The 26,689-nt window shown below is 41.7% G+C and overlaps 1 protein-coding gene across 4 annotated transcripts in view; it reads left to right on the top strand.

Annotated features, from left to right (window-relative positions):
- ANKFN1 (ankyrin repeat and fibronectin type III domain containing 1) overlaps positions 1-26,689 on the top strand; it is a 463,794-nt gene that overhangs the window by 113,635 nt on the left and 323,470 nt on the right. For all 4 annotated transcript variants that reach the window (XM_049859416.1, XM_049859419.1, XM_049859421.1 and 1 more), the window contains one exon: positions 15,047-15,087. In XM_049859416.1, the coding sequence (XP_049715373.1) occupies positions 15,047-15,087 (41 nt within the window). The remainder of the gene's footprint in view (positions 1-15,046; positions 15,088-26,689) is intronic.

Below are 26,689 nucleotides of genomic sequence, written 5' to 3'. Positions count from 1 at the left end.
ATAGGGTTTCCAAGGAGCAGCTGGTAAATTCAAACCACAGACCTTACGGTTAGCAGTCGAGCTCTTAAACACTGTACCACCAGGGCTCCTTTTACTTAGTAGTATACATTTAAGATTCTTCCATGTCTTTTTGTAGTTTGATAGCTCATTTCTTTTTATCACTGAATAATACCCATTGTATGGATGTACCACAGTTTGTTTATCCATTCAGCTATTGAAGGGCATCTTGGTTGCTTCCTTTCCTTGGTTTCACCCAGGCCTTGAGTGGTAGTAAGAACATTATTCATCTCCACTACCTCCATCCCTACCACAGTGGCAAGTGCCTCTAGTATTTCATTTGTGTCTCTCATTCCACGCTCTCTTTCCATGAACTCAGCTCTTTTTAAAATGCGATATGCTTCTTAATTTGGCTGCCTACCTCTTCTATATGTGTTGCTAATACCCTTGGCTAGATCGCAGAGCTTTCCCTCATTTCTCATTCTCTTTGCTTTCAGCCCCATTGGTTTGTTTCCCTCACGATGCTATTCCAGATTTTGTCCTTGAAACCCCCCCACCCCTTAATAAGACATGTGCAGTCAGTAATTTCAGAAGCTGCCAGTACATCAATAGTTCAAACGAATCTTGTCCTCGTTTAGCTCCCCCAGTAGGATAATTCCACCCAAGGTGTCTTCCATCGCCTCAACATCTGACTCCATTTGTACTCATACGTTGTAGCCCGGCCTGGCTTCCTTCAGGTCAGGGTTCCTCAGGGTCAGCACTGCTGACATTTTGGACTAGATAATTCTTTGTCATGGAGGGCCATTCTGTGCGTTGTAGGATGTTTAGCAACCGATAGTGCCATCTCGACACTAATGAAATAACCCCAGAAGGTTTCTACTCAGATCTTCCCAGTTTTCCCTCACTTGTTGTTAGCTGCTGTCGAGTTGGCCCTTAACTCATGGTGACCCTATGCGCAATGGGATCAGATCTTTGTGATCCGTAGGATTTTCACTGGCTGATTTTTTTTTTTTTTGCCTCAATGTCAGTCTTCTAGATGTGGTCCTGACAGGGTCCTTGATTTTTCTCTTCCCATAGTGTATGGAGATGGGTGCTATGATAGCTTTTCTGTAAAAAATCTTATTTATATCCATATCTACATAGATGCATATGCAAAAAAGAAAAATAAAAAGGACAGGCCACTGTTCACTGTATAAATTTAACACTAGGTTAATGCCAAGCAAGTAGTGAGATAATGAATGGTCTTCATTTCCCTCTTTATAATTTTATGTACTTTCTGAATTTTCTTTAGTGAGCATGTTATTTACATAATTTAAAAAAAAACTTTTCAAAATGGTCTAAGGAGGGGAGAGACAGAAACAGGAAGATATAGTTACGGGTTTATTGCAACAATCCAGCAATGGAGTGGCAAATCTCATTCTTGCCTACAGTCGTGATATGGGACTACTGACCTCTCCTCATCTCACGCTGTCCTCCCTCCTAATCATTGGCTTTCTTTCGGGACCTCAAACAGGCCAAGCTCTTCCCTGCCTCAGGACTTTTGCACAAGCGGTGCTTCCTACCCAGAATGACCTTCCCCTCTCCTTTTCTACTAGCTGCTCCATCTCAATTTTCAGGTCACAGCTTAAATATTACTCCCTGATAAACATCCTTAATCTGATACCCCAGATGAGATCAATACCCTCTATATCTGTGGGCAAGATTCATCATAATTCTTATGGTTTCAATTTTCTATGAGTTAAAAAAAAAAGGACTGAGGAAATTTTCCAAAATTCTAATAGTGGATGTCTTTCAGCGATAGAACTGTGGCTACACTTTTTTGTTTGTTCATTTTGTTTATTTTCTAACTTCTGTATTTTCCAAGTTATCCTCGATTAAAATACATACCTTGTAATAAAGTTGTTGTTAGCCGCTGTCCAGTCAGTTCTGACTCCTGGCGACCCCATGTGTGTAGAGTAGAACTGCTCCAAAGGGCTTTCAAGGCTGTGACCTTTCAGAAGCAGATCACCAGGCCTGTCTTCCGAGGCACTTCTGAGTGGGTTCGAACCTCCAACCTCTTAGCTAGTAGTAAAGCACTTAACCTTTTGCGCCATCCAGGAACTCCTTGTAATGGAGTAATTCCAGGTAATAAGGGGGTATGAGGAATGGCAGTGAGTGACTCGAATGAATGGAAATGAAGACCACTGGCTGCTGGAAATCATTGAACTGTGGGCCAGGAAACCTAATAGGTCATCAATGAATGTGAATATTAAAATTACCAAGAAAGGTAAGAAAGAAGAGGGAAATTGTGAGCCACATGCTGGAATAAGCAGGAAGGCAGAGGCGTGACATGGAGGCAATCGATGAGAAAGGGTAAAAAAAGAAAGAAAGAAAGAAAGAAAATTGCCATTGAGTCATTCTGACTTACAGTGGCCCTACAGGACAGAGGAGAACTGCCCCCATAGAGTTTCCAAGGCTGTTATACTTACGGAAGCAGACTGCTACATCTTCTCCTTTAGAGTGGCTGTTGGGTCTGAACCACCAGCCTTTAGGTTAGCACCTGAGCACTTTAACCACTGTGCCACCAGGGCTCCTTTGATAAAGGATAGGATGTGGAAAGGGGGATATAAGTAATCATGTGGAGCAAGTTTCAACATAACGAAGAGTCTGGAAGGGCCACTACCACTCAAGGACAGATGGCTTTCTGCCCCTTATGCAGTTGCACTTTGGAAGTAGTAACAATAGTGACATCCTTTGGAGCTGTCTGTTGAGGAAACTTGGAAAGCCCAGTTTCCATTAATATGAGGTGGCTAAGACAGATGCGAGTTTTCTCACCTTAAAACAGGGATCCAGGAAAGCACAATGAAAGAGGCAAGACAAGGAAGGTGGAGTGGCATGGACTCAAGAAGCAGGGCAGCTGATTGAGACAGAAAAGAAGGGTGTAAGAAGAGTTGAAGTATAGATTTTCACTTAGCACAGGAGGCATGATTAGCATGGATGAGGAATCAGAAGTTTGGGAAGCTGGCTGGGCACGGACAGGGCTGGCATCATGGGTGTACGACCTGTGCAGTTGCAGAGGGCCCCACACTTAGAAGAATCCCATGGTTGGCCACCATTTTGAAATTCCTAATAATTTTAGAACAACGGGCTCCACGTTTTCATTTTTGCACTGAGCCCCACAAATTATGTCACCAGTTTTGGGCACAGAGATTGGTGATAGAGACAGAGTGGGTGTGAGAGGCTTCTGGGCAGACAGAATCTCCTTGTTGGGGAAACCCAAAGGTTCATTCATTTACCTGCTATTTACTGAATAGCCGGTATGTGTTGAACACTCTGCTAGACGCTGCAGAAGATATAAAGATGAGTAAAAAGTTGCCTGGGTCCATGCTGTGGTTCATGAGGAATTTGGGCCATTGCTTTCCTGTTGGAAGTGTTTTGAGCAATATTAATTGAGATTACCTTTCGTGAGAAAGGGCTTCAACATGCTTATTTATGGATTTTACATACGTGGATTTTGAAATTTTTTGTAAGTGACTTCTGAGGAAAGTTTCATTAAAATTGATAGCTAGATGTGTGAACACTGGCCATTGATCACCTTTCATATTATTTACAACAGGTTGGAAAGATACTGGGTTCATTGCCAGAACCATCACTTAGATATTTGGATAATTAATCCTTAGAAATTCATTATTTAATTGTAAGTTTTGGACAGTAGCCTATGAGAGATGAAAGGGTTCTATGATTCTGCCTTGTCAGCTGACAGAAGATAGAGATCTGAAATGAAATGTTTGAAAGAACAAAAAATATTCTGAGCCAGATAATGATTTAATGATGTCATGGAGAAAAGATTTGAATGTAAGTGGAACTTGAAGACATCCTTGGAGTGAACCCTTAGTCAAATAGCTTTTATTCTGCTTTTTAATTTATTTTTATTCTAGGCTTGAAGCTACTAGAGCAAAAGTCAGAGACCCCTCAAAATGTCAGTGTCAGCTTACTGGGGAGAGGTGGTTCCCATAGACAGTGGGCTCAGCTAGAAGCAGCACAGAATTAGGAGCCAAAAGACCCAAGCTCTATTCTTAAAGAGAGCAGTCTGACCCTCTGGACCTCAGTTTCCCCATTTGTAAAGAAAGGCATGAAGTGAAATGATCCCACATTTTTAATGATGGCACTCTCTATGCAGGGAGTTGACCCAGGTCCAGCCTAAAGACCGTTTCTGGTCCCCTCCACTTCAGAAATTAAGCATCCCACAGAATAATTAAGCTTATTGGTAATTCTAATTAAATAAGTTATTCTCAAAGAATACATTTTTATTGTAGGATGTGAAAGTAGAGGGAAAAAGAGGAAAATATAAGAAGCAAGAACATTGTTGTTGTTAGGTGCCTTCAAGTCAGTTCCAACTCATGGTAACCCTATGTATAACAGAACGAAACGCTGGCCAGTCCTGAGCCATCCTCACAGTCATTGCTATGTTTGAGCCCATTGTTGCAGCCAATGTGTCAGCACATCTCATTAAGGGTCTTCTTTTTTTCATTGACCCTGCTTTACCAAGCGTGATGACCTTCTCCAGGGCCTGGTCTCTCCTGATCACAAGTCCAAAGTACATGAGACGAAGTCACTTCTAAGGAGCATTCTAGCTGTACTTCTTCCAAGACAAGTTTGTTTGCTCTTCTGGCACTGCATAGTATATTCAGCATTCTTTGCTAACATCGTAATTGAAAGCCATCAATTCTTCTTTGGTCTTCCTTATTCCTGTCCAGCTTTCACATGCATATGAGATGGTTTAAAATACCACGGCTTGGGTCAGGTGCACCTTAAGTCCTCAAAGTGACATCTTTGCTTTTTAACATTTTAAAGAGATCTTTTGCAGCACATTTGCCCAAGGCAATATGTTGTTTTAATTCTTGACTGTTGCTTCCATGGACATTGATTGTGGATCTGAGTAAAATAAAATATTTAACAACTTCAGTCTTTTCTCCATTTATCACGATGTTGCTTATTGGTCCAGTTGTGAGGATTTTTGTTTTATTTATGTTGAAGTGTAATCCATACTAAAGGTTGTAGTCTTTGATTTTCATCAGTAAGTGCTTCAAGTCCTCTTCACTTTAAGTAAGCAAGGTTGTGTCATCTGCATATTGCAGATTGTTAATGAGTTTTCCTCCAATCCTGATGCCTTGTTCTTCTTTATATAATCCATCTTCTTGAATTATTTGTTCAGCATGCTGATTGAATAAGTATGGTGGAAGAATACAACCCTGACGGACCCTTTTCTGATTTTAAACCACGCAGCGTCCCCTTTTTCTGTTTGAATGACTATGTCTTGGTATATGTACAGGTTCCACATGAGCACAATTAAGCATTCTAGAATTCCCACCCTTTGCAATGTTATCCATAATTTGTCTGGTCCACACGGCTGAATGCCTTAGCATAGTTAATAAAGCACAGTTGAACATCTTTCTGGTATTCTCTGCTCTCAGCCAAGCAATAACATCCACATCTTATTTCAAATCTGCCACTTGCTGTCTAATCTTGGAATGGTCATGACTCTCACCAAGCCCTGTTTCCTTCCCTATTAAGCTGAGGCTGATGATAGACCTATTCAGTCTTCAAAAGGTAGTGTAAGGATTGTAGGAGATGATATATGTGAAAACATTGTGTAAGCTTAAAAACTTTGTGCAAGGTGCTCCCAACCAAAATGCAAGCCCCTTGATCACTTCTTGACCATCCCTCATACCTAATACTGTGCCTGGAACAAAGGAGACATTCATAAATACTGAATTAATTAATGCAAATAATGAAACATTTTCCCCAAAGCTATGTTAACCCAGTGGGAACATTAATAAAATTAAATATGTAAATATAGATTATATTCATTCATCTGTGTGTATACATAGCCTGTCAATGAAAAGCCTAAAATTAATGAAAAGTGGCAAAATTATGAGCATTTTTCAGAAAAATTGAGATGCCATTAAAACGACTTACTGTGATTTGTTAAAATGAAAATGAAACAAAAGCATGTGCAGTGTGTGATAAATTTATACAAGCTTTTTAAAAGTTCAGTGGTAACCAGGCTTAAGCCTATACCAAGAGCAACTTTAAATGGTCAAAACACATTCAGAAAAATCCTTAGAACAGTTAAGACAGTTAGAAGCCTGGATATAATTTGAAGTGACTGAAAACGTGGAAGAAGGTCATCTGAGGGTGCCCTAGTAACCCCTCTCTCCCAGCTCCCAGCTGGAGTGACTAAATGATTTGGAAAACAATGACCTGGGCGTGGAAGAAGCTCAGTTCAGAGAAAATCCCAGACCCCCTGGCTTGCAGGATTTTGGAGGTGGTGCAGAGTTGGTTCAAATCTACCAGCCACTCTGTAGGAGAAAAGATCTGGACATCTGCTCCTGTAAAAATTTCAGCCTAGGAAACCCTGTGGGGCAGTTCCACTCTGTCCTATCGGGTCACTATGCATCAGAATAGACTCACAGTACACAACAACAACAGCAGAGTGGGCCAGTGGGCAGGGAGGTGTGAGCCCTCAGCAGCCTGGAAGGATGCCTGCCTCTCAGGAAACAGGGGGCAGAGGACTCTTATTTCTCTTTAGGCTGCGGGGCCCACTCAGGGAGCCTACATCCTTACTACGCAGAGCATGGCCTGTGGACCAGCAGCATCAGCATATCTTGGGAGTTTGTAAGAAATGCAGAATCTCAGTCCCCACCCCAGGCCTGCTGAATTAGCATCTTCATTTGATGAGATCCCAGGTGATCCGCGTGCACAGGCAAGTATGAGATGCACCAGCCTAGCGGACGCCCCAGCAGAACTGCCCGTCGTCAGTTGGGGATGGCTGAGGAAGAGCTAAACTACTCTCTTTTTTAAGTAACTTGAAGAGAGCTGCTACCTTCTGCACGTACCTGAGAAACTGGAGGCCTCCCCACACCACTGAGTTGAGGGGCCCTCATCTACCAACCTGCTCACCAGGAGAACCTTTCTTCTTTACCTCTTATGGAGTCCCTGGGTGGTACAGACATGCTCAGCTGCTCACTGAAAGGTTCAAGTCCTGCTCACCGAAAGGTTCAAGTCCTGCTCACCAAAAGGTCGAAGGTTCAAGTCAAGCTAGAGCCACCTTGGAAGAAAGCTCTGGTGACCTGCTTTTGAAAAATCAACCACCGCAGCCCCTCGGGAGCAGAGCTCTGCTCGGACACACATGGGGCCGCCGTGCGTCAGATGCAGCCCCTTGGGAGCAGAGCTCTGCTCTGACACACGTGGGGCCGCCGTGCGTCAGATGCAGCCCCTTGGGAGCAGAGCTCTGCTCTGACACACGTGGGGTCGCCATGCGTCAGGTGCAGCCCCTTGGGAGCAGAGCTCTGCTCTGACATACGTGAGGTCGCCGTGCGTCAGATGCAGCCCCTTGGGAGCAGAGCTCTGCTCTGACATACGTGGGGTCGCCATGCGTCAGATGCCCCTTGGGAGCAGAGCTCTGCTCTGACATACGTGGGGTCGCCGTGCGTCAGAATCAACTCAGTGGTGACTGGTTGGTTACCTCTCAACACCCGCAAACCCACTGCTGCTTAGCAGACCGCTCCAACAGCCTATCTGTACCCCTCCCCTCAAAGGGGCAGAAAGATCTGGAAGTGTGCAGACAAGTAACAGTGGGTAGAGAAAACGCTCCAGGCCTTGAAGGTGACTCAGTAGTTTGAAGGAGAAAAGAACAACGTGAATAATCAGGACCGTGGCTCTCTGTGAGGTAGCCTTAAAGGAAGAAATAAAAAGAACCCTAAAAGAAAATAATGCAAATTCCTAGGGAGACCAGAGAAATTATTAAAAAGGAGCAATCTGAGAAAAGGAAAGAGTTCTAGGAACTCAAAAACATTGTTGAAAATTGAATTAGGTATCTCGAAGTGCAGGTGGAGGAATTATCACACAGAGGAAAAAAACTCAAAGAAATAGAAATTATGAGTGAAAAAGTGATGGATACGCATGGAGAGTATGACCTATTGCTGGTAGAGGGTGAATAGGTTCAACCTTCTTGAAGAGTGATTTGGAAATCTCCACCTAACATTAAAGTGCATATGCCCTGTTATAAAGAACAGATAATTCCAATAATCTCTTCTCTAGTACAAGGGCAAGGGTTTGTAAAAAAACAAATGTTTAAAATGCTTGTTCATTGCAAACTGATTTTATTAGCAGAAGATTACACACAACCTAAATGTTCATCAGTACAGGATTGGTTACATAAGTTTGAGCATGTGTGTGTAATGGATTCCTATTTAGCCACTAAAAACAATGTAATTGTTCTTGTTGTGTGCTGTCTAGTAGATTCCAGCTCCTAGAGACCCTATATGACAGGGTGGAATTGCCCCATAGAATTTCCATGAGGAAATCTATATACACCAACTTGGAATGTATGTCCACAAAAATATCATTAGGAGAACGAAGGAATATGCTGGAAAATTATACAGCATGAACTCCTTTGTGTTGAAGAAATTAAACTGTATACACGTATATGTCTAAAGGAACGCACATGTACGTGTGTTTGAATAGCCCGGAAAACAATTTAGAATGAGACCCTCCCCCGCTGTCGATGGGAATTCCCTCTGGAGAATGGGGCTGAAGTGTGAGGCAAGGCTTTTACTCTTCACTTCAAATTCTTTCTTCAAGAAAGTTGAACCTATTATGTACTTCAGAATAAATCTCTTTCGTTTTGTTTTAGTCCTCTTCTGTATTTTCCAAATTTCTGTAATGAAAATTGCTTATTTAATTGATTTTTTAAACTGCTAAAAAGCTAGAAAGCAATCAAAACGCAAGCAGCCATTTGTAAGTAAACATGATGAAGGAAAACAGTGGGAGGGTTCCCTGAGGTCTCAGCAAAGGCACAGAGTCAAGGCTAGAGAAAAACAGGGAAATTTCAATATCATAAGGGATGCAAGAGGAAATGGTAAGAAAATTCTTAAAACACCAGCAAAGAAATTAAAAAAAAAAAAAAAAAAAAGCAAAAAGCTACTCTGAGCAAAATTAATCACAGTCATAAGTCAGAATTCACTTGAAGGCAATGGGTTTGGTTTTCTGGGTCAAATTAAGACCCAAAGTCAGAGCCAGAAGAGGCTGGAGACTGCATGTGACCCTCTTCTAATTGTGTTTAAGGAACTAGTGTAGAATGTTTTGAACCAAATGGAAGATGCAATTCTTTGTGCAGTAATGTTTCAGTTTGGACTTACAAACAATCATAGCTATCACGTATTGGGCGCTTAGAGTAGGCGGGGTCTCTGCCAAATGCACTATGTACATTATGCCCTTTAGCCAGCACAGCAATTTTAAGAGTGGTGCTACTATTATTTCTATTTTATAGACAAAGGCATTGAGACTTAAAGAGGTTAAATAACTTGCTAGAGGCCACACTAGAGGTCAATGGAAGAACTGAGACTTGAACTCCTGGCACTCTGTTAGCAATGTCTCTTCCCCCAGAGTGGAAGCCATGGCAGAGGCCCTTGAGCTGTTAACATCAAGTCCCTGTGCCGGCAGCACAAAGCTTCAGGTTTAAAGGACACTTGTCCAAAGTGAAGAAGTGATCCACCATTCACAAGCTATTATTACCCGACAATTTCCCAGGTAATTTAAAAGACAATTGTAAGGCAAATTAATGGTTTCCAGCACTCCAGGAAATGTGTAGAATAAAGGATAGATACTCCTATCACTCAAACCAAAATAAAACCAGATTTGTTGCCATTGAGTTGATTTTGACTCATAGCGACCCTATAGGACAAAGCAGAACTGCCCCATAGGTTTTCCAAGGCTGTAATCTTTACAGAAGCAGCCTGCCACATCTTTCTCCCTTGGAGCAGCCGGTGGGTTCGAACCACCAACCTTTCGGTTAGCAGGAGAACGCTTAACCACTGTACCACCAGGGCTTCTTTATTCCTATCATGGCATTAAACAAATAAGTAAAATTAACATAAAACAAATTTCATTCAGTGTTTGGAATAAGAAGGTGAGAGCCGCTTCACCTCAGAGTTGATAATCTTGGACGTGTAGGAACTAGCTTATTATATATCTGAGAGTTGTTGTTGTGATGTGCCATCAAGTCAATTCCAGCTCATAGCAACCCTATATGGCAGAGTAGTACTGCCCCCATAGGGTTTCCTAAACTGTAATCTTCATGAAAGGAGTCCTTGTGGTTCAGTGGTTCAGCGCTTGGCTGCTAACTGAAAGGTCGGTGGTTCAAACCCACCAGCCTGTCTGTGGAAGAAAGATGTGGCAGTCTGCTTCCGTAAAGATTTACAGCTTTGGAAACCCTAGGGAGCATTTCTACTCTGTGCTATAGGAATGCTAGGAGTCAGAATCGACTCAAAGGCAACGGGTTTAATCATTACAGAAGCAGATCACTAGGTCTTTTCTCCTGCGGAGCAGTTGGTGGGTTCAAACGCAGACCTTTCGGTTAACAGCCTAGCCCTTAACCATTGTGCCAGCGGGGCTCCTCGTCTGTCCTTTAGTGAGTGTGAGTTGTAGGCTATGGATCACAACCAGGTGGGATCAGCCACAGAATCCAGGGTGAGAAATCCAAATAATGGATGGTATGGTGAAACCCCTGGTTGAGCACTTTGGTCTAGAGATCAGCTGCTCCAGGGCTTTTAGTGGCCAGCACAGATAGAGGCAGATCTCTGTAATCCTCAGAGTTCATATGGGAGTGAATTCTTGACTAGGGGACCAAAGATGGCATCCAAGGGCTTTGAAAAGTTCCCTTCCAGTACAGCTGCTACTGACTCCAGCCCTTGGGTTACCACAATTCCAGTATGGGGACCGGCACACCCACTGAGGGAACTGTAAGGAGTACTAGCTGTACACAGTACATAGCAGAGAGCCAAGAGGCACCTAGCATCTCTCCTGAGGGGGAGCAGAGAGGCTGGGCTTCCCTGACTGAGGTTTTCTAGTGTTGGTATAAGAAGAGTCTCATCCATGATCCTTTAAACGTTCCCACCCGGTAGAAGAATGTGTAAAATAACGTAGTGATGGTTTTAGTCTTTGCGTGTCTCACAGGAGCCAGGTTGCTCCTGCCCAGGATCTGTGACCTTAATAATGTCACCTTGCCTGATGTGTTCCACATGCCCCATTTGCCTTCTGGGGTAAAAAGATTACCTCCCTCGGGTTCTTGGGAGGAATAACCGAATTAGTACATGTAAAAGCACTCAGCAGTGTTAGCTGTTATTAGCATTAAATATGAATTTTTATTTCAATGTCATCTCAACACTTCTACAAATTAGACTTGCCTGACCTCTCTGTCTAGATCAGATCACTAAATATCAGCTTCCCTTCTCACGCTGACTACCTCAGTAATTTGGCAAATTTACATTGTGATGGGGTCACTCCAAACTGTCTAGTTGTCCCTCCATCCAGAGGAGAAATTCATCATGAGAGCAGGAAATGTATTATTAGGGGCTAGCACAGTGCCCTGCACACACCAGGAACTCAATGAACGTATGGTGAATGAGTTAATTAATATTTTTAAGGGTTCTCTTTCTTAGAAGGAGCCCTGATGACCCAGTGGTTAAGAGCTCAGCTGCTAACCAAAAGGTCAGCAGTTTGAATCCACCAGCTGCTCCTTAGAAACCCTATGGGGTAGTTCTATTCTGTCCTATAGGGTTGGCATGAGTCTGAATCAACTTCAGTTTTTTTTCTTTTCCTGTTGTGAAAACAAGCTTCAAGAGGTAAAATGTGAGCTTTCACATACCTCTAAAGGTCCACGGGTGTCACAAATAGGAACTTAATAGTTGGTGGTTCAAACCCACCTGGTGGTTCCATGGGAAAACAGGCCTGGAAATCTGCTTGCATAAAGATTTCAGCCATAAGGGGCTTCTAAGTCAATTGGCAAAATAATTCTATTATGAAAACATTCTGCATCCCACTTTGGGATGAGGCGTCTGGGGTCTTAAATGCTAACAAGCGGCCATCTAAGATGCATCAATTGGTCCCAGCCTACCTGGATCAAAGGAGAATGAAGAACATCAAGGTCACACAATAACTATGAGCCCAAGAGACAGAAAGGGCTACATGAACCAGAGATTTACCTCGTCCTGAGACCAGAAGAACTAGATGGTGCCCGGCCACAACTGATGACTGCCCTGACAGGAAACACAACTGAGGGAGCAGGAGAACAGTGGGATGCAGACCCCAAATTCTCATAAAAAGACCAGACTTAATGGTCTGACTGAGACTAGAAGAATCCCGGCGGTCATGGTCCCCAAACCTTCTGTTGGCCCAGGACAGGAACCATTCCCGAACACAACTCATCAGACACGGAAGGGACTGGACAATGGGTTGGAGAGAGGTGCTGAGGAAGAGTGAGCTACTTGATTCAGGCGGACACTTGAGACTGTGTTGGCATCTCCTGTCTGGAGGGGAGATAGGAGGGTAGAGAGGGTTAGAAACTGGCAAAATTGTCACGAAAGGGGAGACTGGAAGGGCTGACTCATAAGGGGGAGATTAAGTGGGAGTATGAAGTAAGGTGTATATAAGCTTATATGTGACAGACTGACTTGATTTGTAAACATTCACTTAAAGCTCAATAAAAATTATTAAAAAAAAAAAAAAAAGATTTCCGCCAAGGGAGCCCTATGAAGCAGTTCTACTCTGTAACACATGGGATCACCATGAGTTGAAATTCACTCGATGGCATCGGGTTTGGTTTGGCTTTTTCATCATCTATAAAACCTTACCAGCATAGTATTCTTAATTGTTTTACTTATTTTGTACCCCAAGGAAAATGATGGGTACCATCACAGGGACAACACTGAGTAGTTTTCAAAGTAATAAATGATATTGCTGTAGAATTGTTGCCCAAAGGAAAAACTCTTGTCCAATGAGCCCAGGAAGTAATAGACAATTTTCTTTGTTACTACTTCTGTAGCTAAAGAAGAACCCGTTGTTTGAGACAATAGTAAAAACTTTTCTCGGTAGGCAAGAGTGTTATAAAATTTGTTTCCTAGCAACAAGTTCCTCAAAGGAGCTGAAGGGTACACAACTTCCAAGGAATTTTCAGTACATTTTTTGTTTGGAGAGGCGAGAGATGGGAGGTTGTGTTACCAGGCAGTGACCACAGCTGTGTACCTAACATCTTCTAACCATTGACACAAAACATCTTGTGGAGTCACCCCATAGGATCCATGTAAAAAGTTCAGTTCGATAAAAATGTATCATCATGAAGAAATGAAGTTGTGATACATGCTACAATGTGAATGAACCTTGAAAACATTATACTGAGTAAAATAAGTCAGACACAGAAGGACAAATAATGTATGATCCTACTTGTACGAAATATCTAGAATAAGCAAATGCAGAAAGACCAAAGTTTCTTAGTGGTCACCAGGGGCTGGGGTAGGGGGAAACGGAGAGGTTTAGGGATACTGAATTATGAGTGAAGAAAAATATTTTGAAACAGTGATGGTTGTATAACATGGTAAACATAATTAATGTCACCGAATTTTACACATAAAAATGGTTGAAATGAAGAATGTTTTCTTATATATAATTCACCACAATTAAAAAAAAAAGAAATGTATCGAACACCTACCTTGGGTAGAGAACTCCGAATGTTGAATTGTCCACAGTCCCTGTTCTTCATGGATCCAGCTATTCAATAATGTAACAATTTGTCAATCTATGACACCCTACTCCCAACCATCTCCATGGATAGTGAATAAAGAATTAGTTGGCTTGCTAAATCAGTGTGGCTGTTGCTACAACTCAAATTATATATGGCAGTTGGGGGAATGATAGTTGGAGGAAGACAATCTAGGAGAGAAATTTGGAACAATGATACTACTTTGGCTATCAAGAATAGAGACATCTTACCCAAGCAAAGCTCTGTTCATAGCTCCAATATCATGGAGTTATCTTGGTTTGGTTTTCCATATTGGTCTTCTGATAATAATAATAGCAATAACAGTACAACACCAGGTAGCATTTATCAAGTCCCTGTACTGAGCCAGCCTTATATTACTATTTTACAGGTATTATTTAACTCTTAAAACAATTCTTTGAAATATCTGCTATTATTATTTCTATCAATTTCTGAGCATTGAATCAATTGCAAGGGACACACTCCTATGGAATGGCAGAGCTTGGAAAAATACTACTCACTGAAGTGACTAAAATGATTTTCTTACCCAGATCAACGTGGGTGGCCTGGTAAGATCTTTCCATAGTTCTGAGGATACTATGGGTTTTCAGTCTTGGACACAACCTGGAACCACTTGAATCTCAGAATACAAATGGCTCATATTAATCATGAGGACTGAACTGCCATCCCCAATTAAGCCTACTACCCTGAAAAGTACCCATTTGGATATGACCACAATAGAATTTGGAAAAAAAAAAATGGATTTGGAGGCAAACTGAATTGTCTGGTGGGCAGTCTACAGTGCACAAATTGCCTGCATAATTGGCAAATTCCTTCCAAGCATAGGCATGGTCTAATTGTTCCTCTTCTTTTACTGCCATCTTGAATAAAGAGAAATCTGGCACTGGTTTCATTCCACTCTTAGTTCCCCTCCTCCCCCCGCCAAAAAAAAAGCCTATTATTTCTTGGAAAAGAAAGCTATCCACTTATCCCAATAAGCATGAATTGAGAAAATCATATTTTTTAGCAGGAGTTTCATTTGATGGAACAATGTGTCAGAACTGTGTCTACCAGAAAAAGTACAATGTCATTATGAACCAGAAGCGAGAGACTGATGTGAGTCTGACCCTTGGGCTAGGCAACATGAGTCCCCATGTTCCCTCTCCTCGGCTTGGACCTGGAAGCCTTAAGTCTCCAAGTGAGCATCAAGAGATCTTGAAATTCTAGAAGATGCAGGTAGGGAGCTGAGCATGTCATGACACATGGCAGTTGACTTCACTGCTGTCTTTATAGGCTGCAGATCCCTGTCTCTCCTTGAAGAGTTTTCCAGTGAATATTTTTTCATCTCAAGGCTTCTCTTTTTTTCAGTCAGTGGCTATACCCTCAGAAGCAGTTCAATGCCTGCGTATTTTGAATTGGTTACCATACAATTTTCTTAACATACTTTTTTTTCTCTCTCTCTCTTTGTTTCAGAGGCTACCCTTTAAAGACAAGCATTTCACTTGCAGTAAAATGTAAGTACATTTCCTTCTTGAAATGGTATCTACTTTTCAGCTACAGTTCCCCAAACCTCCAAATCTTTAAGATTCCCTTCTCACATTGCTGCATTTTTAAAGTCTGGCTCAGCAAATGCCACCACCGTTTGAATCTAACATTTCACACTATCGATTTGTATAACAGCATGCAGCATATTATAAATCATCACGGAAGCAGATTGAACCTGATTATGGCTGCAACTAGATTGCATCTAAAATGCTAGAAAAAAGTGAGGAGGCAAAAATTGGGTCATATTCATCTAGACATCATGACCATACAACACCTAACATTTGATTATTCAGGTTCTCTTAAATAACTGACTTATTTATTATCCTTTGCCCAGTTGCTCCTCGCCGTGTAGTCACAGACTGTTTCTTGTTCTAACAGCATGCTAGTTTCTGTAATAATTCCTGCCTGTGGGAACGGCCACTCTGTAAACCAGTGTTCTTTCCTAGAACTAATCTCTTGGGTATTATGTTTCTTTATTCTTGGTACTCCCAGGCTGGGGTACGTCCATGCCCAGGTTGCAAAGCCCCTCTGTCTAAAAGACCAAATATGATTACAATAAGTCTGAACTGGGAGTTCTGAATATTTCAGAGTTTTGCTTTTTGGAATTAGAATGTGGATGGTTTTCTTTTTTAACAAAATGAAATTTATAAAGATTTTAACAAAAAATATTTGACAATATTCAAGTTCAAAAATCAGAAGACAGATTTAGTCTCAATGTAAAGACCAGCTGTTCAAAAGTAGTGAGTTACTTAGCACTACAGATGAGTAAGCAAGAGATTGACAACCACAAGACAGAGGGCTGAACCAGATAAATCCGGGAGTACACCCCAAAATACAAACTTAAAGCAACAACAACCCAGTTACTGTTGAGTCAGTTCCAACTCGTGGTGACCCCCATATGTTTCAGAGTAGAACTGTGCTCCGTAGGGTTTTCAGTGGCTGTGATCTTTCAGAAGTAGATTGCCAGGACTTTCTTCCAAGGCATTTCTGGGTAGACCTGAACCACAAACCTTTTGTTTAGTGGCTAATCACCTAGCCATTTGTACCCCACTCTCAGATCCTAGTTCGTCAGAATATCAAATGGAAGCTGTATCTCAGAAGAAGGATTTCATTTGACATTTTTAGATCCACTGGAATCCAAAGGCGTCACTTGAATTATACATGTTCTAATAAATTCTCTTTTGAATCAGACGGTCCCTGAGAAACCTATGTGTTTTTCTGATTTCCCTGGCTGATTTTTTATGTTTGTTTGCTCTCTAGAGTAAGTTGATCCAACTGCTATATACCAAATACTCAGACATCAACAGAAGAGACATTCACCCTCAAATCATTTACATTTTATGTCAAAGTGTTACATACACCCTGAATTTTTTTTTTTTTTTTTTAATGTAAATCTCTCTGTTTTTTTGCTTTTGGTCTTCATTGCATTATCAAGACACTTTGATAACTTGGATGTTTTAAGCAGCTTTTACCAATGAAGTCATGTTAGATTTTATAAGCAGACCTGTTTTTCATGTGCTATCATGAGTATTTTATTTGCACAGATATTAACTTGGAAAGGTGTCCTTTGTTTTGAGAAAAGAGCATTATTCAAGGGAAACTGCCTGTGTTTAGCTTCTGTTTTTCATATTTGGTAGCACTTTATCACACTGTTACTGCCTATTTAGGATTACCTCTGCTTTTAAATGATTTAATATTAAAATGCTGAAAGGTATTTGGTATATGTCCATGGTAAAAACTAAACCAAAAAAAACAAACCCACTGTGGTCGAGTCGATTCCGACTCATAGCGACCCTATAGGATAGAGTAGAACTGCCCCATAGAATTTCCAAGAAGCGCCTGATGGATTTGAACTGCCCACCTTTTGGTTAGCAGCCGTAGCACTTAACCACTAAGCCACCAGGGTTTCCATGGTAAAAACTAGACGAGGGGAAATTACTAATGTAGTATTTTAAGTCAGTATATGCAAATATAATGTGCAAATATATATGCAAATATGGAAACACATATATGCTTATTACCCCAAGATCTCTTTATCAGAATTTCAGTTGAAAGCACCCATTGCCTCCTAGATAGGGGAAAAAAAAAAAAGCTGGGTATTTTACCTTGTTGTTAGCCACAGTTGGGTTGACCCAAGACTCATGGCAGCCCCATGCACAGTGGAACAAAATGTTCCTTGGTCCTGTGCCATCTCCATGATCAGCTATAGAGTGGACCATTGCGACCTAGAGGGTTTTCATTGGCTGATTTTCAGAAGTAGATAACCAGGCCTTTCTTCCTAGTCCATCTTAGTCTGGAAGCGCCACTGAAATGTGTTCAGCAGGACAGCAACACGCAAGCCTCCTCTGACAAATGAGTAATGGCTGCACACGAGGCTGCCTGGGCAGGAGTTGAGCTTAGATCTCTCCCGAGGAAGGTGAGAACTCTACCACTGAACTGGGGTCGATTTGGGATCATTTTATCTTCACATTTTATCTCAAGGACATACAAAGTCTTGGGTGACCTATTCTTTTAGTAAATGTTCTGAGAAGTAAACTTGCACTAGAATTTTCCACCATTCAGACCACATGGGTCTACACATCTTGTCACATTACGTCTGAACAACTCGTGGAAGGTTGGTGTGAGCCATGGAATCCTGGAAACGCATCCAAGTCACCAGGCAATTGTGCCTTGGGTTCACTTTGGCAGCCAGATATGATCAGCCCCCCTGGAGCTGGCATTCTGTCATAACAATTATTGCATTGGCCAACCAATACAAATGGAAAACGATCTAGTCAGTGCACCATTCAGATGAGGCTTATATCTATAGCGAATGGCAGAAAGTTTGACTTTTGTAAAGGACTTGGAAATGTGTTTGTGAGGCATATAATCCCAACTCCACTAATGGACAGCAGCCTGAGTGAAGTCAGGAAGATAAGCCCATAAAGAAATAAGACTGGGTGATGAAAGGAACCTCACTGTAAAAATCAGAAGGCCCATGTTTGTGTCCCAGATCACCACCCTCTCAGAACTGGTGTGACTTCGAAGATGTTAGTTAACCTCCTCTTGCTGTTAGTTGCCCTAAAGCGGGCTCCAACTCATAGAAACCTTAAATAAAACAGAACAAAACATTGCCTGGTCCTGCGCCATCCTCACAAGCCTTGGTGTGTTTGAGCCCATTGTAGCTGCCACTGTGTCAATCCATCTCATGGAAGGTTTCCTTTATTTTTGCTGACCCTCCGCTTTACCAAACATGATGTCCTTTTAGTACCTGTCTTAGTTTTCTAGTTCTGCTATAACAGAAATGCCACAAATTGGTTGCTTTAATGAACAGAAATTTATTTTCTCACAGTTTAGGAGACTAGAAGTCCAAATTCAGGGCACCAGCTCTCCAGCAGAAGATTTTCTCTTTCTCTGTCAGCTCTGGGAGAAGGTCCTTGTCACTTTTCAGCTTCTGCTCCTTGATTCCTTGATGTTCTTCATGTGGCATGGCATCTATCAGCCCCCACCTCTGCTTGCTTCTGTGCCTAATCTGCTCCTGTTACATCTTAAAAGTGATTTGCTTAGAACATGCCCTACACTGGTAGGACCTTGTTAATATATCAAAGAAAATCCTATTCCCAAAGGGATTATATCCACTGTATAAAACTAAAGACCAAACTCATTGCCGTCAAGTCAGTTCCAACCCACAGCGACCCTAGAGGACAGAGTAGAATGGCCCCATAGGGTTTCCAAGGAGCAGCTGATGGATTCGAACTGCCAGCCTTTTGGTTAGCAGTGGAACACTTAACCACTGTGCCACCAGAGCCCCATCTGCTATACAGGGGTTAGGTTTTACAGCATATATTTTGGGGGACACAATTCAATACATAACAGTATGTATTATATGGGGAAAATTTGGGGTATTTCTTTGGCAAATGTGAAATATTTTCCTGCTACATTGAGGATTGTTGCGATCATCACATAAGAAAAGATTTCAGAAAGTCTTTTACAATCTAAAAATGCTTTGTGTCTTTAAGGGATTCTTATTAAGCAATTGAGAATTTCCCTGTTTAAGTGGGAGTGCCTGGGACTGTGGTGGCAAACGTTGGGCCTTAAAATCCATACTACATGGTAGAAGGAAACAGAATCCTACTGGGTCAAATCCCGCCCCTGGATGGACTTGCACCCACGTTTTTTCTTTCTTTCTCACTAAACATATTCTTTAGGACCACTGCCTCTCATGGAAGAGACAGCGGTGTCACTAGGGGCCTGCGAGGGGTTTGGTCTACACCAGGTGACACTGTCGGGGTGACACCAAAATGAGTGTCTATAAAAATATCCCTGTAGTTAGAACAACAAAAACATTTTTCGTAAGTCCAGCTTACATGTGTCACCATACCTACAAGGCTAAAACTCTATGCTAATTTACTTTTTGATCTTTCTAATGAGCTCCAAAATGAAATGGAAAGCATAAACATCGATATCCTAGGCATTAGTGAACTGAAATGGACTGGTATCAGCCATTTTGGATCAGACAATCAGGTAGTCTACTATGCTGGGAATGACAACTCGGAGAGGAATGGTGTTGCATTCATCGTCAAAAGGAACGTTTCAAGATCTATCCTGACGTACAACACTGTCAGTGATAGGATAATATCCATACGCCTACAAGGAAGACCAGTTAATACGACTATTATTCAAATTTGTGCACGAACCACTAGGGCCAAAGATGAAGAAATAGAAGATTTTTATCAGCTGCTACAGTCTGAAATTGATCAAACATGCAATTAAGATGCATTGATAATTACTGGCGATTGGAATGCAAAAGTTTGAAACAAAGAAGAAGAATCAGTGGTTGGAAAATATGGCCTTGGTGATAGAAACAATGCTGGAGATCGAATGATAGAATTTTGCAAGACCAACGACTTCTTCATTGCAAATACCTTCTTTCACCAACATAAACGGTGACTATACACATACACATGGACCTCACCAGATGGAACACACAGAAATCAAATTAACTACATCTGTGGAAAGAAACAATGGAAAAGCTCAATATCATCAGTCAGAACAAGACCAGGGGCCGACTGTGAAACAGACCATCAACTGCTCATATGCAAGTTCAAGGTGAAACTGAAGAAAATCAGAGCGAGTCCACAAGAGCCAAAATATGACCTTGAATATATCCGGCCTGAATTTAGAGACCATCTGAAGAATAGATTTGACCCATTGAACACTAGTGACTGAAGACCAGACGAGTTGTGGAATGACATCAAGGGCATCATCCATGAAGAAAGCAAGAGGTCACCGAAAAGACAGGAAAGAAAGAAAAGGCCAAAATGGATGTCAGAGGAGACTCTGAAACTTGCTCTTGAGCGTTGAGCAGCTAAAGCAAAAGGAAGAATTGATGAAGTAAAAGAACTGAACAGAAGATTTCAAAGAGCGTCTCGAGAAGACAAAGTATTATAATGACATGTGCAAAAAGCTGGAGATGGGAAACCAAAAGGGAAGAACACGCTCAGCATTTCTCAAGCTGAAAGAACTGAAGAAAAAAATCAAGCCTCGAGTGCAATAGATTCCATGGGGAAAATATTAAAAGACGCAGGAAGCATCAAAAAAAAAAAAAAAAAAAAAGAAGATGGAAGGAATACACAGAGTCATTATACCAAAAAGAATTAGTCAGTGTCCAACCATTTCAAGAGGTAGCATATGATCAGGAACTGATGGTACTGAGGGAAGAAGTCCAAGCTGCTCTGAAGGCATTGGCGAAAAACAAGGCTCCAGGAATTGATGGAATATCAATTGAGATGTTTCAACAAACGGATGCAGCACTGGAAGTGCTCACTTGTCTATGCCAAGAAATATGGAAGACAGCTTCCTGGCCAACTGACCGGAAGAGATCCATATTTATGCCTATTCCCAAGAAAGGTGATCTAAACAAATGTGGAAATTATAGAACAATATCATTAATATCACACGCAAGCAAAATTTTGCTGAAGATCATTCAAAAGCGGCTGCAGCAGTGTATCGACAGGGAACTGCCAGAAATTCAGGCCGGTTTCAGAAGAGGACGTGGAACCAGGGATATCATTGCTGATGTCAGATGGATCCTGGCTGAAAGCAGAGAATACCAGAAGGATGTTTACCTGTGTTTTATTGACTATGCAAAGGCATTCGACTGTGTGGATCATAACAAATTATGGATAACACTGCGAAGAATGGGAATTCCAGAACACTTAATTGTGCTCATGAGGAACTTTACATAGATCAAGAGGCAGTTGTTTGGACAGAACAAGGGGATACTGAGTGGTTTAAAGTCAGGAAAGGTGTGCATCAGGCTTGTATACTTCCACCACACCTATTCTATCTGTATGCTGAGCAAATAATCCAAGAAGCTGGGGAATGAAGAAAACGGGGCATCAGGATTGGAGGAAGACTCATTAACAACTGCATCACACAGATGACACAATCTTGCCATTCGAAAGTGAAGACGTCTTGACGCTTTTACTGGTGAAGGTCAAAGACCACAGCCTTCAGTATGGATTGCAACTCAACATAAAGAAAACAAAAATCCTCACAATTGGACCAATGAGCAACATCATGATAAACGGAGAAAAGACTGAAGTTGTCAAGGATTTCATTTTACTTGGATCCACAATTAACAGCCATGGAAGCAGCAGTCAAGAAATCAACAGACGCATTGCATTGGGCAAATCTGCTGCAAAGGACCTCTTCAAAGTGTTGAAGACCAAAGATGTCACCTTGAAGACTAAGGTGCACCTGACCCAAGCCATGGTATTTTCAATTGCATCATGTGCATGGGAAAGCTGGACAATGAATAAGGAAGACTGAAGAAGAGTTGACGCCTTTGAATTGTGGTGTTGGCGAAGAATATTGAATACACCATGGAGTGCAAAAGAACGAACAAACCCGTCTTGGGAGAAGTGCGGCCAGAATGCTCCTTAAAGGCAAGGATGGCGAGACTGCGTCTTACGTACTTTGGACATGTTGTCAGGAGGGATCAGTCCCTGGAGAAGGACATCATGCTTGGCAGAGTACAGGGTCAGCGGAAAAGAGGAAGACCCTCAACGAGGTGGATTGACACAGTGGCTGCAACAATGAGCTCAAGCATAACAATGATTGTGAGGCTGGTTCAGGACCGGGCACTGTTTCATTCTGTTGTGCGTAGGGTCGCTATGAGTCGGAACCGACCCGACGGCACCTAATAACAACAACAACAATGAGCTCCAGTCAGAGCTGTCATCATTAATCAATTACAACGACGCTTCTAACCAGGCGTTTTCATCTACATGAGGTACAACCAGGCACTGTAGTTTTCATTGCTGCTGGTGTTTTTTATAGTCGCAGATTTTTCCAAATTTTCTGGTGTTTTAGCTAGAACATTGTGGTAATTAGTATTTGTGAACCTATATCAGAAACTGTTTTGAGAATGAAGTGGTAATTAAAGGAAAAGAAGGAGTGATGCACAGGCATTAGGATTTGTTTACGAGAAACATTGATACAAAAACGTTATTAAGGATTCTGTACGGTCTGGTACAGGAGGAGGTTCGTGGAGGGGAGGGTGACACCGTGAGTTAACTCACCGGGTGAAACCAACCTTAGTGACGCCACTGAGAAGAGAATTGTCTTCTGGGTGGTATGAGAGAGAAAGTTGCCAAACAAACCTGAATCGTCCAGAGGCCTATAAAATGCACAATTGCTTTTTAAGAGGCATGGTGATATTGTGTGTTCCTGTCGATTTTTTGGCAGTAACGATTTTCTGCAATTTGTGGTTTTTCAATTTCTCTTTACACAGACAACGCCCTGGCTCTCATTCAACGCCCCATTGGTGGTGGGGGGCAAAGGGAGCGAAGAGAGAGATTCCCCGGGGCTCTGAGTGCTCCAGAGAAAGAAGGAAATGTTAATGAAATAAGCCAGAAAGAATGCTAGAGACTAGTGGAAGGTGGTTGGCTAGCAGGGAAGAAACAACTTTTAATAAATTGCGTGATGTGGCTGGGGTTTTATCCGGGGCTTTTCGATGGCACTAGTTTTTTTTTTTCATCGTCTGGGCTTCTGTGGGGCGAAGGTCTGTTTCCGTCAACTCAGCTTATGCTCTGCACTGAGCTTTGTCTTGGTTATAATCGCAGGCTCTGTGCTTCTTTCCGCCTAGGGCAAAGGAACCCAGAGCAGTCTCTCCCACTGGCTCCCTCCAGCTTCTCCTGGTCTTGGCAGGATTTTCCTTAAATACTTAGTCTCTAGTTGTCCACTTGCCAATTACATTCTCTTGGTTTGTGTGAATGACCTCAAGATCCACGTGCCAGAATCCTTCTGGTTGCCCTTTCTTCCCTTTCCCCGAGGCTGAACTGCCCTTTGAGAGGGAGGTCGGTAGCCTGCAGGCAGCAGGATGTGGTGTTGGTCTAGGTGAGAGTTATTTGTGCTGTCTATTCATGGTCTCTGGAAAGGATTTGCCAACTTTTGTTTGCCTTTTTTATGGCTGCTCGCACTGTCCTGAAGGATTTAAAGTTTCGTCCAGCGTAAACCTTGTATTCCTTCCCTGTTCACTACTTTCTATCAGAACAGCCCCTGGCCTTCTCAGAGCGGAATCCCGAGGCTTATGTCTGTAGTTCAGTGGCTTTCTCTGCACAAGGGCAGCTGACAGACCACTTGTTCCTTCTCTTGGCGTGACTTAGATTTCACTGCTTCTTTTGCTTCTATATACCTGTTGCCATCGAGTCCATTCTGACCCATGGCAGCCCCATGTGTTACAGAGTAGAAATGAAATCCAAAGGATCTTCTTGGCTGTAATCTCTATGGAAGCAGGTCACCAGGCCTTTCTTCCATGGTGCCACTGGGTGGGTTCAAACCACCAATCCTTAGGTTAGTTGTCAAGCACAAACCATTGTGCCACCCAGGGACCTTAAGGAGAATATGAAGCTGAATATAAATATCATCACTCCTCATATGTTAATTGTACGGTTTCTGCATGTTTGAGGAATATATGACCTTTGAACTGTGTGTGTTCTAAAGGTTTAGGGGATAATTTTTGTTACGGAGTCATAAATCATGGGATCTTTATTTTGGAAGATACATTCAACACGATCTCCTTCCATAGCTCACCCTAAATCCTCCCATACAACACCCTACTCTAGTACCTTCCACAGCCTCACATAGTAGCCGGATCCATTTTTAATCTTTTGGTAAACTGAGATAACCTTCCCTATTACTTCGGGTCATTTGTGCTGGTTTTGCCTTCTGGAGCAGCTCAGAAAAACTTGACTCCTTCTTCCACACATAATACCCTCCACATATTTTGGAATCTGATCCCATATACGCTCTGAGTCTCCCTTATTCAGACTAATTCTTTAGCCAGTTCTTTCCAGTTCCTTCAGCCATTCTTCATGTGATCACTTGGTGTCTGTCATCCTTTTCCATTTGTCCCAGTCACATCTTTCAATGTCCATCTTAAATTGTGATGGTCAGAACTGAAGAGAACACATGGCAAAGATGGCTGACCATCACGGAGCTAAAAAGAGAAAGAAAAAAAAAATCCCTCTCGTTCTGAACATGCAGTTTCTATAGCTATAAAGTAACACATCAACAATTTTAATAGCGCTTTAGCCCTTAGTTTAATCCTAAAACCTCTAGATGTATTACATAAAAATCACTATAAAAACAGGTTTTTCTAGGCCTTATATATGCACTTGGTTTTGAATGCTATGCAAACCTTTATGCTTATCCGTGTATGTTTATTAGTTTCAGAATGTCAGTGGAAACTATTAGGATCTTTTAAAATTGGAATTATTTTAAATCCTGTCCCAGTTTTGGCTAATCCACATATTTGGTTTCATTCTTGACTTTATTTAAGAGATTGAAAAGAACATTGAATGTCTGTGTCTTAAGTGCTTCAAAGTTGGGATCATGTTTTATTCATCTTTCACTACTCTTAAATGCCCGTGATTTTCTCTTAAACAACCAAATGCTCAATAATAGTCTGTGAATCAGTTAACAAAATCAGATACAGGGTGCTTCCCAATACCTTGACAGAGACCTTACTGTAGATTGGTATCAGGGCCCTTCAGAAACCAAGAAGACTAATCTTACACTACATTGCTGCTTGGCCAAGAGAACAGTGGAGATTTTGTGACCTCCTAGGCTACATCACCTGCTGCCTTTGTTTGCTAGGACTGCCATAATAAGACATCACAAAATGGCTAGCTTTACAGAACAAAATTTGATTTTCTCAAAGTTGTGGAAGCTAGAAGTCCACACTCAGGGCATTGGCTCTAACGGAAGGTTTTTCTTCATCTCTTTCAGCTTCTAGAAGCTGCCAGTCCTTTCTCGGCATTCCTTTACTGCTTATAGACATATCTGCTTCTGCCATCCCATGGTGTCATCCCCTGTATGTCTGTCTCTCTGTGTCTACCCATAAACCCATTGCTGTTGAGTTGATTCTGACTCATAGCGACCCTATAGGACAGGGTAGAACTGCCCCATAGGGTTTCCAAGGCTGTAAATCTTTACAGAAGCAGACTGCTAAATCTTTCTCCCACAGAGTGGCTGGTGGGTTTGAACCGCTGACCTTTTGGTTAGCCGCCGAGTGCTTAACCACTCGCCTTTATAAGACACCACTCAGAAGGGACCAAGTTTAGGACCCACCCTACTCTGATACGATCTCATCAACATAACAGAAGAAAAACCCATTTCCAAATTGGATCACATTCATAGGTACACAGGTTAGGTCTTCAATGTATATTTGGGGGACACAATTCAATCTTTAACACCTGGATTCTACTCCTGTTAGACTTTGTCAACTGTGTGTCTTGGGGCATGTTACACCACCACCCTGGGTCTGTTCCTTCATTGGTAAAATCATGAGAATAACTTATTCACATCTGCCTCATAATGTTGTTGCATTGATTGAGTGAATTAATCCTTAAAACTTCAGCACATCTGCTAACAATATAAAATAATAATTAATGGTGGCATTGGCTGCATTGTTGTTGCTTTCGATGCTTTGTTGTTACACTAGAACTATACTAATGTAACCATCCTATCCTAAGAGGAAAGAAAGTTTGGCAACCCATATTGACCCCAATAAACATTTTATTGTCAAAATAAAATGGTTTTGTTGTCAAAACCGTGCAACCTGAATATAAATGAACTGCTTCATGGCCTAAGTTTAGGTGTACATTCAAAAGAAATGCAAGCATCTACAAAGATGGAAGCAATGTAAATTTTCACTAAAGCCCTTCAAAGAGGAATTCTATTATATTCCGCAACAAAACGTTCTAATGATCTTTACCCAAAGTCCTCATGGTAGCTGCTCAAAAAATCTCACTCTTCTTTCTCCATTCTCCTCTATATAATAAAACCCCAGCTTGTGCTGCAGTTTTTCACTTGTTTCTTCTCTCCTATCATGCTCAATTCTCCAGAATTACCACTCTTATTATTTTCTATCTCCAGCAACTCATTCCTCATGTAATGTCAACATGGCCCTTGCATTCTGCTTCCAAGCAATGCCATGAAATCTGCAAACATTGGACAACCAACTCTCTGAAAAAGAAAAAGAAGCATATACATATATATACGTGCACATAAGCTAATTATAAA

The sequence above is a fragment of the Elephas maximus genome, chromosome 19 (genome assembly GCF_024166365.1).
Source record: "Elephas maximus indicus isolate mEleMax1 chromosome 19, mEleMax1 primary haplotype, whole genome shotgun sequence".
NCBI classification, from domain to species: Eukaryota; Metazoa; Chordata; class Mammalia; order Proboscidea; family Elephantidae; genus Elephas; species Elephas maximus.
This window is presented reverse-complemented; position numbering and strand designations above follow the sequence as displayed.